The sequence below is a fragment of the Diadema antillarum genome, unplaced genomic scaffold (genome assembly GCF_040938485.1).
Source record: "Diadema antillarum isolate AM-2024a unplaced genomic scaffold, OU_Dant_1.0 seq00000835_RagTag, whole genome shotgun sequence".
Taxonomy (NCBI): domain Eukaryota; kingdom Metazoa; phylum Echinodermata; class Echinoidea; order Diadematoida; family Diadematidae; genus Diadema; species Diadema antillarum.
In genome coordinates this window covers 1,076,662-1,087,547 of record NW_027271711.1, presented here as the reverse complement: position 1 = coordinate 1,087,547, position 10,886 = coordinate 1,076,662, and the positions used below count along the sequence as shown (strand labels likewise).

The 10,886-nt window shown below is 39.8% G+C and overlaps 1 protein-coding gene across 2 annotated transcripts in view; it reads left to right on the top strand.

Moving 5' to 3' along the window:
• Positions 1 to 1,911: 1,911 nt before the first annotated feature.
• Positions 1,912 to 10,886, top strand: part of LOC139740109 (aminopeptidase N-like) — a 117,760-nt gene continuing 108,785 nt past the window's right edge. For both annotated transcript variants that reach the window (XM_071650694.1, XM_071650693.1), the window contains exon 1: positions 1,912 to 2,901. In XM_071650694.1, coding sequence (XP_071506795.1) covers positions 2,177 to 2,901 — 725 coding nt within the window. In that variant the 5' untranslated portion in view covers positions 1,912 to 2,176. The remainder of the gene's footprint in view (positions 2,902 to 10,886) is intronic.

Below are 10,886 nucleotides of genomic sequence, written 5' to 3'. Positions count from 1 at the left end.
TGAAGCAACTTTTGAGATTTCAAAAATGGAAGTTGGTTATAAAAATAGAGACCCATTATCCCTAGTCGGCTTTAAATACTGATGAAAAGATTTATGGACAGAAGAAATTTCACTGCTTAATTTAGCTGGCAACCCAAAAAGATATTTATCAAAACAGTCAGCCTTCTCCTTGTTTGAAGCCAATAAACGACCTTCATGGAACATATCTTGGGGGAAACATCTGTTTCTTAGCCCGTCCTAATATATCATTAATATGCGACCATGTTTTCTTTATATCTCTCACAGCTTCCTGAAACAAATTCTTATAAAATCTTTGTTTGGCTAGCCGGAGAGTAGTGACTAAAATATTTTTATAATCAACATACTTTTACTTGTTAACATCAGTCGGTCTTTTAGTGTAAGCACTGTAAAGTTTGTGTTTACGATTTATTGACTTCATAAGGCCATGGGTAACCCAAGGCCTCTTAATACATTTGTCCTTATTACACTTAGATATTTCAACAACAGGAAAACATTTATCATATAGTTCAGAAAAAAAGTATGAAAAAATTATCATAAGCGTCATTAGCATCTCCAAACAAATACACATTTTGCCAATCAGTCAAAAGTAGATGTTCTTTAAACATTAAAATTCTGGCATCTGTTATTACCCTCCTTTTAATATCTTTATTACCACTTTTGAGATTTATAACATCATCCCTGTTCACACAAACATGCTTGACTTGCTTTAGGTTTGTAGGAAATATGGGAACGATTTGAAAAAATACAACAACCAACATATATACTCGGGAAAAAATGTTAAGAAAAATCATGTTTTTAGCACCAAGTATTTCTTTCCTATGTATTCCTTTTGGTAAATAGCGCCCTCGGCAGTGACCTTTAGAAAGTTCAAATGTACGGCCATGTAGAGGTTGAGTTCCTCTACCCATGTGCTAAATATGACGGTGATACATCAAATAATAAAGATATATGGGGCACAATGTCCCCCCCCCCCCCTGGGCTTGGGACTGATCAAAATAACATGAGATTTCGTCGACATTTTGAGCGAAGCGAGCCAGCGCTTGACAAAAATCATATATACAAATCATAAAAGATAGGATACTGTTGAGCTCTGAGTAACTCTCACTAGACGGGCGCGCGATCGAACGTCATGCAGTAAGCCGAAATTATTACAATAACATTTCTTCTTCTTCCATTTTTTTTTTGTACAGGCCATCACCCCCCCCCCCCCCCCCCCGGCGGCAGCGGACAACAGTCGGCCATGATCGATGCCTAGATGCATGCATCAGTCGTCTCGAGCTTGATGTGAATCCTAACGGGCCGGAAACCGGACAACATTAGCAGGCCTATATCTCATAGATACTCAGACGCTGGTTGGTGGAAAAAAATCATTTTGATATTAACAAATATCCTTTAAAATCAAAGTGCGTGTGTGCAGAAAGAAAATACATGTGCTGAAATAAGTCATGCTATGCCTTTCAAACGCAAGATATATTTTCATGTGAGAAAATTCACTTCCTCCTGTTTATTACGTTAATAGAACACTCTTGAAAATTCCAATGATGGAATGTATTCCTGCTCCAACATCACATTTTATACTTTTAAAAGCAAAAAAAAAAAAAAGACAGGAAGAAAGTACAAGATATCACTGTTTTATTCTGCTTTCTTAGCATCTCACAATGTCAGGACGTGTACTTAGGTTCCTTTTATTTAATGGCGATTGTACCGGCGCGCACAGAAAAATAAAAAGGCGACTGTTCCGTATTTACTGAAGGCATCCATGGGCAGGTGGCTTGCGCTGAGGGTGCGCCTAACTCCTTTGAGGTCACTTTTGAATGCAGTGGCATATCATGTGACAGGTGGAGCATTGATCTTGTGGCTTGCGCGCTCGTGTAGCATGCATGGCATGTACTGCCTACACGTTGAGAATTTTTCCGCTCTCTTGCCTCCGTGCGTGCGAAGCATGTTCGCCTCGGTGAGAGAACCAGCCGATGTGGAAGATTGGAAAATACTCCTGCGGTTGAATGGAAATCTTGCTTTAAGCATAGAACCTGCAGCACGAAGGTATACAATCTAGTCATACCTGAAACCCATTTTCCTAGTGTGGGAAAACTTAAATACACTGATTTTTTTCAATCTCGTCAAACCTCTGTGCAAATAAACATTTTATGAAGTTATGGCTTCTGAAAAGTTAACTACAAGTGACTGCGACACAACAAAATGTGATTTCGAAATGTCAGAAGTCGAATCGAGGACGTCGAAGATCATAACCGTGAGCAAAAGTCAGGTTGCGGCTATCCTGTCCGTCTTCGTTATCGTGGTGGTGGTAGTGGGGGTGTTGTGTTTTTATCAAGCCAAACGAGAGTGTGGTGGTAAACATGGCTTTTCTAACGAGGACCACGACGACGAAGTGCTTACAGTAAGTGATGTATATGCAGACGGAGACGCCGGTACCACCTCGGGATATGAGTTACCAGGGGATGGTTCTCAATCTGTTCGGTTGCCCCGCGATGTTATTCCCCTGGCCTACGACCTCCATATCCAGCCATACATCTACGCAGACGATGTCGTAGGAACTAGCAAGAGAAGATTTACTTTCGACGGTTCGGTAGTGATCCGAATACGATGCGATGTATCGACTGATCAAATTGCATTTCATCTCAGTAATCTGACGATCACAAACATATCCGTGCAAACGGTAGAACCAGGATGGACGCAGAGGAACATATACGAGTCGATGTCATCATACAACGAAAAAACGTATATAATGCGCATCCAACTGGTAGAAGCACTCGTTCCTGGCAATCACTATGACGTGTTCATCGAATACATCGGTGAAATCAGGGACGCTTTGCACGGATTTTATCGCAGCACTTATACCAATGAGCAGGGCCGCACTTTGTAAGTACGAGTATGAGTATACTAGAGTATGCCTTACAGAGTTTAGAAGATGTTTCTCAGGGATAGAGGTCCATATAAAATTAAAATATTGTTTTTAATGTGAATTAGATAATAGCAGCAGCAACGTAGTGGTAGCTGATGTTTCAGCAGTGGTAGCAGGTGGCTATACGCCCAAATTGTAGCATTTGCAGTGGCAGTGACTTTTCTTGTAATTTATAATAACACTTAAATTCTTTTAAAAATAGGCTGTAGCAGCTGTCGTACAAATGGTGATATGGTCATATTATTTGCAGTATTATACCTGGTTGAGGTGGGGATTCAGGTTTTTTTTTTTTCATTCCTAAGTGAGATAATGAGAAACCTTAATATGAAATATGAAAGAGCATGTAATTTTAAGAAGGATTCAACGTTTATTTGATGAAAATTGGTTTTCAAACGGCTGAGATATCCTAAAAAGTGATAATAGTAAAAGACTACAGGCCACGCCTTTTATTAGGATCTCTTTGTTTCACCTTGTTTTTGATATCTCAGCCATTTCAAAACCGATTTTCATCAAATAAACTTTTGATACCCCTGAGAATTGCATGCTCTTTGACATCTCATAGAGTGGTTTCTGAATATCTCACAAAACGTTAAAAGCTAAATCCTCACCTCGACCAGAACAGTATACACCCTTTAACTGAGGCAGACGTACAGGTATAGAATTACAATTAGTAGTGGGTTTGTAGTTTGTAGTACCTACCAGTGAAAGTGTCGGTATTAGTCGTGGAAGCAGCAATAGTAGATGTGATTCGATGATAAAGACTTTTCATTACAGTATGAAACAAAAATAGCAGTGGATCTCAGTCACAACGATGTTCACTATATACAAAGTAGTTAGCGAATGATGTACTCGGCATCTGGAGTTAAAACGGCCGCACGTCACGAGACCGACACCCACGAGTCATACAGCCCACGAGTCCGGCATACAGCCAAGGGCGCCGGAAGCGGGGGGGGGGGGGGGAGGGGGCAGGGGTGGCACTTGCCCCCCCCCCCCCCCCCCCCAAAAAAAAAAAAAAAAAAAAAATTTGGGGGGGGGGGGCAAAACGAGTTTTTGCCCCCCCCCCAAGTGCCCCCTGTGACAAATGATTAAACAGTTATTTAAAGACCAAAATGAACAATAAAGGCACTTTTCTTGTCTAAAAGTTGTCAATTTCATAACTGAAAATGCAAAATTTTCGACCCTAACGGGGTGAAAATCAAAATTCGTTACTATTATACATTTTAATATCTATACACTAATATAGTAAATTTAATGCATAGATGGTAGCCTCGCGTCCTCGAGTGTGCCCCCTGAAACATACCTTTAGTAAACCTTACATTTTCCCTTTCTTCTATGCTTTTTAGCGACATAAGAATAATTTTTATTGCATGAACAATGCTATCACGTTTAAGCTTTTAATGAATTCATTTCAGACGAATGGCAAAGTGAAAGTGGCTCGCTCGCTCTGCCCGTACAAATATAGGTTTTCCCATTAATTTTCAAACTTTTTTCATTCAATTTCACAAATTTTTACTTCAATTTCGTCGCGGGATGTCGGGAATAGGCCAATCTTACTTTCAAATTCGTCTTTCGTCGTTCATTTTCAAATAAAGTCCATTCAATTTAGTCAGGAGGGATGAATCTGAATAACAATTGACGATTTTGAATGCTATGTCTTTGAAAATGTTTGACGAAAAACGAATTACAATAGCTGTGTTCAGACGGAGGCAGTTTTGGTCGGAGTAACTTCGGAGGATAGGTCGGAGTCGTGCCCGTCTGAACAAGGTCGTGATAACTTCCTCCGAACGGAGGAAGTTACCACGACCTCTTCCTCCGAACGAGATACTCCTGAGTTTTCTCAGGAGTATCTCGCTACTAAAGCCATGTTCACACGTATTTCTAGTCGGAGTAAAAATTTATGGCACGGCAATTAAAATTCAAATTAATGCATATCTTACCACGACCCTTGTGTCCACACGACGGTCGTGGGAAGAAACTCCGACCAATTTATGTGCGAGGGTCGGTGTAACTTCCGGAAGTGGTAGCGCCGCGCACGTCGACCATGCATGTTTTTTTTTTTACCAGTGTCATTTGTCTTCTCCATTCTGCATGATTCAATTCAATTCAATTCAATTCAATCATAGTTTATTTCCAATCAACGAAAATCAAAGAAACATAGCACAAATTTCCAATCAACAAAAATCAAAACATAGTACAAAGTATACATGTCATGAAATGATATTGTTCAAACATTTGCAAAAAGATTCATGTAATATCCGAGATAAATTATATAGCAACATATGTTTATATATATATATATATATATATATATATATATATATACAATAATTAGGAGGAACAATACATATATACTTCGTGGACGTGCGGAAAATAGATTCGATTATGGAAAATAGTGATCCACTAAAAAGCAAAGCTTGTGGGACGTGGATCGCTAGATAAATAATGAGTAAATAATATATTATTCGAGGGTTTTTTGTAGCTATTATATTTGATATAGATTATTTAGATCATTTGTAAAAAATATAAATGTAGTTATATTGAGATACGCAGGTCGGGAAAAAAATATATATCAATGTTAATGCCCGGACACTGTTCACTGAACCACGTCACTGAACCATGATTGCTAGCTTCTTCGTCGCGATCGACTAGGTTAAGGTACAAAGGTCACACAGTATAGTCCATGGGCCAAGGCTCGAAAAATAGGTTGTTGGTACCACCTGAGGTGGCAAAATCTTTTTGGTGTCATTTTGTTTGTCGGGCATAGATATGCTTATCAAGCTATGATATCATTTGCAAATGAGTAGCTTAGTCATAATAAATGATTTTTTAACCAATTTGGTCTTGTTTTTACATCCCTATACTTCTGAATCGAAACTAACCGCTATACAAAAAAAGAGCGCTGTATTCTGTATGTTCACAGGTGTTCTGTTGTAAACGCGGTGCGCTTAGTCTTTATTGAAGGCAGCGAATGGAATATCCAAAGGGTTATGATGTCCACAGCTGTCACGCGGTGTGCTTAGTCTTTATCTAGACCAATGTACCGTTATCATATCAAAAGTTCCTCATAAAGGGATTATCTATACTGTTTTTATACTACCCTCTCAACAAATACATCAGTTTTAAACAAAAATCACCCTGCTCATTTACAGTATTATTCATTATAATGTATTGTAGTATACCGGTATATTGTTTTTGCATTATCTTTTCTTGTTGGATGGAAATAAAGCGACATCGGCGTGGTGTTAGCGTTTCCACTGTAGCGTTTCCACTGGAAAATGATAAATAATTGAAAAATACGGTAAAATTCACGAGGAATTGCTTTTGTTGTTGTTGCTGTTTTTAGATAAAAGGATATACACTGTATCATAAGCTTTGGCTATTCCCTTCGCCGTCTTGAATAAAGACTAAGCGCTGTGGACATCATTTGGATATTCCCTTCGCTGCCTTGAATAAAGACTAAGCACACCGCGTTTACAACAGAACACATGTGAACATAGAGAAGACAGTGCTCTTCTTTGTATAACGGTTAGTTTCGATTCAGAAGTATAGGGATGTAACAACGAGACCAAGGTGGTTAAAGATTCATTTATTATGACTAAGCTACTCATTTGGAAATGCTATCATAGCTTGATAAGCATATCTATGCCCGACAAACAAAATGACACCAAAAAGGTTTTGCCACCTCAGGTGGTACCTATATCTGGCCTGGCCCATGGACTAGTATACTCGCAAGTATAACGCGTCCAGCAAGTAAGACACATGCGCTGACTCGCACAAATCATTTTCCGCCCTCAGGAATGTCCGGTATGCTAGAAAATCCCTACACGTAACAAGCCCGAGTATCTTGCCCGGAAAGGTGTGACAGGGCCTAAACACGGTTGCGGGTAAAAAAAAAATATGCGTGCGCACCTCCGGGCGACTACTTTTGAGATACATGCTAGGTACTGTCATGTGCGGATCATCTACGGGGACCTCCGGGTAGTCAAAATTGTTCTTTGCAAGTCGCACGCAAGGCTGGTGTGACACGGCCTTTAGAATTGCACTTCACACGCACGTGTAATCGCAAAATGTCAACATTGCGATTTGACCCAGGAAGTTTTACCTAGGTCGCAAGGCATGTAAGTTCATAGATACTCCGAGGGCTTGTCCGCATGGGCAAGTAACTCCGACCGGCTGGTCGTGGCAGCGAGATACTCCTGAGAAAACTCAGGAGTATCTCGTTCGGAGGAAGAGGTCGTGGTAAGTTCCTCCGATCGGAGGAAGTTACCACGACCTTGTTCAGACGGGCACTACTCCGACCTATCCTCCGAAGTTACTCCGACCAAAACTGCCTCCGTCTGAACACAGCTTACGACTAGCCGGTCGGAATAAATTGCCCGTGCAGACAAGCCCCCGGAGTATCTATGAACTTACATACCTTACGACCTAGGTAAAACTTCCTGGGTCAAATCACAATGTTGACATTTTGCGAGTACACGTGCGCGTGTAGTGCAATTCTAACCTAGTCGATCGCGACGAAGAAGCTAGCGCTCATGCAGAAATTTCCATCAACAAGAATGGAGAAGACAAATGCCACTGGTAAAAAAAAAACAATCGCATGGTCGGCCTGCGCCGCGCTACCACTTCCGGAAGTTACACCGACCCTCGCACATAAATTGGTCGGAGTTTCTTCCCACGACCGTCGTGTGGACACAAGGGTCGTGGTAAAATATGCATGAATTTGAATTTTAATTGCCGTGCCATAAATTTTTACTCCGACTAGAAATACGTCTGAACATGGCTACTGACAACTGACGAAATTGAAGGATTTGCGTTCCACGTGCTTCTCGGGACGAAATTGAATAATAAATCTTTGAAATTGAATGACAAAAGTGCGAAAATGGATGGGAAAACCTATAGTACAATGAACAGTTTACATAAGTTATGATGATAGTCCTTCGCAGTGATGTTTGTTTTACTACATTTAATTCCCTAGAAATTTGAATAAAAATGTTCTGTGACGCGACTTTTACACTCTGGCTTTTTTTAACAAAAAGTGCCTACCGTGATACCCCTTCCCACACCCTCCCTCGCCAAGGATCTCACACCGTCACATAATGTACCCCCGTATGTTATAATCGTAGTCCTTCACACTAAATTCTTTTTTCGACATGTTTAATTCCCTAGAAATTTGTTTGTAAATGCTCTATAAACGCGACTTTTGTACTATGTTTTTACAAAAAGTCCCTACCGTGGGAGGGGGGTATCCCCCTCCAACACTCTCCCCCCGCTCGGTCGCTTCGCTCCCTCGCCGAGGATCTCACACCGTCACATAATGTACCCCCGTATGTTATAATCGTAGTCCTTCACACTGTTTTTTTTTTCTCGACATGTTTAATTCCGTAGAAATTTGTTTGTAAATGCTCTATAAACGCGACTTTTGTACTATGATTTTACAAAAAGTCCCTACCGTCGGAGGGGGGTATCCCCCCTCCCACACCCTCCCCCTGCTCGGTCGCTTCGCTCCCTCGCCGAGGATCCTACACCGTCACATTAATGTACCCCCGTATGTTATAATCATAGTCCTTCGCAATAAAATTTTTTTCACAATGTGTAATTTCCTATAAATTTTCTTTTAAATTTTCTATAAACGCGACTTTTGTACTCTGTTTCTACAAAGAGGCCTTACCGTGGTACCCCCACTCGGTCGCTTCACTCCCTCGCCGAGGATTTCACACCGTCACTTATTGTGCCCCCTTCGAGATTTTGCCCCCTATCGCTATCGCTTTTCGAATTAAATGCACTAACAATGTGTTCATCAAAGTCGATTTGAACGCGGCATTGAACTTTAAATCCATATTTACTTCTCAGGCGTGCCCTCCCATTTGCTCCCGGTTCTTGCCCTTTTCAGTGACTGCCCTCATCTGTTTCTCTTTTGCCTTCCCTTTCTCCTTTTCATCTTCTGCTTCAACTCCAACTTTTCCTACTAAGCATCTGTTTCACAGGTGTTAGTATTTAGCCAGATGTTTCACCTCTTTCGAATCTACATCCAGCATTAATGCCATAAAGACAGTATTTCACCGCCCTTGAAACAATCTTCTCTCCACCGAGGAAACAAGCTGTTAAGTAGTTCAGCAGATGAAAATCACATTTCAGAACTCCCTGCGACATTTTGGATTTACAGGACAGATGTAGAACACTCACGATAAAGCAAAACATGTTGTAATCTGTCTGTTTGACCGATTAATGTTTCGAGGATCTGGGTGTGCAGATTTAAAAATCGGTGTAGCAACGTATCTCATCGTAGCCAATAACAAAAGTATAAACTTTGCTGTGAGAAGTCATTCTAGTGCTTTTTTCCTCATTCTTCCCATGTATTTTGAATAACTAACTTTTAAGCACATTTTTTTTATTTTATATATCTTATATATGAAAACAAAAACGTTAGAGTAATGAAAAATCACTCCGTATTAACGAAAAGGAATAATTGATTGATAGATAATTGGGTAATTTACAGATATGAAAACAAAACAATTATATTGTGTGGATGGTTGTGGAGAGTTGAATTGATAGATTTAATGGTTCAATGACATTTGCTCCTGCGACTTTTGCTCCCATGAAATATCGGGGTCATCCCACGAGACCGACATTCACGAGTCATACGGTCCACGAGACCGACATCAAAAAGAGGTTCATGAGTCATACAGCCCACGAGTTATACGGCTCACAAGTCATACATTTCGCGGCGATTCACCTCGATTTGTAGCATGTGTTAATTATTCTCAAAACGGTACATTTTTCATGAAATAGAATGACTTTTTTCATGGATGCATCTTCTTTTTCCGATTCCTTAACGTTACGTTAATAGACGCTTACGTTAATAGACGCTTACAAAATTTATGTGAATTTATACTAAATCAACACCCTCCCAGATGACTACTCCCCTCCACATCATGTAAAGCAGATGTGCACTGCAACATTGACCATTTTGTGAAATATTTCCGTGTAAAATTTATTTCACAGCTGCGTATTTTTCTAGTTGGCCGATCTGAATGTCCACATCACTTTATCATATTTTTTTCTAAGTAAGTGTATCTTGTTTTGCGGAAAGGGAAACGAGGGTTTCCTTTCTTCTTCTAGGTCTGCATACCCCCACGTAGCTGCTGAGTTAGGACCAGGCGGGAAGCCAGCTATTAACTCCCGAATGTTTTATATTTTAACCCATGGCTAACACAATAGATTTTGCTTTTAATTTTTTTGAATGATGAATTTTATAACACAGTAAGGCACTCTGAATCTGATCATGCAAATATTATTTCCAGTTCATATGAAGATTGCATATACAATAAATTCAATACCTCAGCACAAGAATTTGATTATAACTTTGACTCACATGATCCAGTTCAGAGTCCATCATGTGTTTATTTGACCGAAAATCAGTATAAAAATCGTATTATGAATACAGTCGAAACATTTTTGTTAGCTCACTTTAACATACGCAGTATCAATAAAAACTTTGACAAGTTGCGCTTACTCTTAGAAAACCCAGATCATAAATCTTGCTCCATCATAGGGCTAACAGAAACATGGTTAAACTCTAATATCAGTCATTTATTTTCTTTACCCGGATTCGAATTTGTATTTAGAAATAGAAACGAGAGAGTTGGTGGTGGAGTTGGTTTGTACATCTCGAAAAAATTTAAATATATTATACATGGCTCGACACTAACTTTTTTGTTTGGTGGTCCGATGGGGCCACCAAAATCCTAAATTTCAAATTTTGGTGGCCCGAGAGAAAAATTTGGTGTCCCGAAAAAACCCCAATAAAAAACATTAAAAGTCCTTTTTTTTTTAAATGAGTCAAATATTTAAGATTTATGATAGTAAGAATTAGAAGTTGGACATATCTACTCATAAATAAACTTCAACAAACTTGCAACACTCACTCTCAGGCACTCATTCA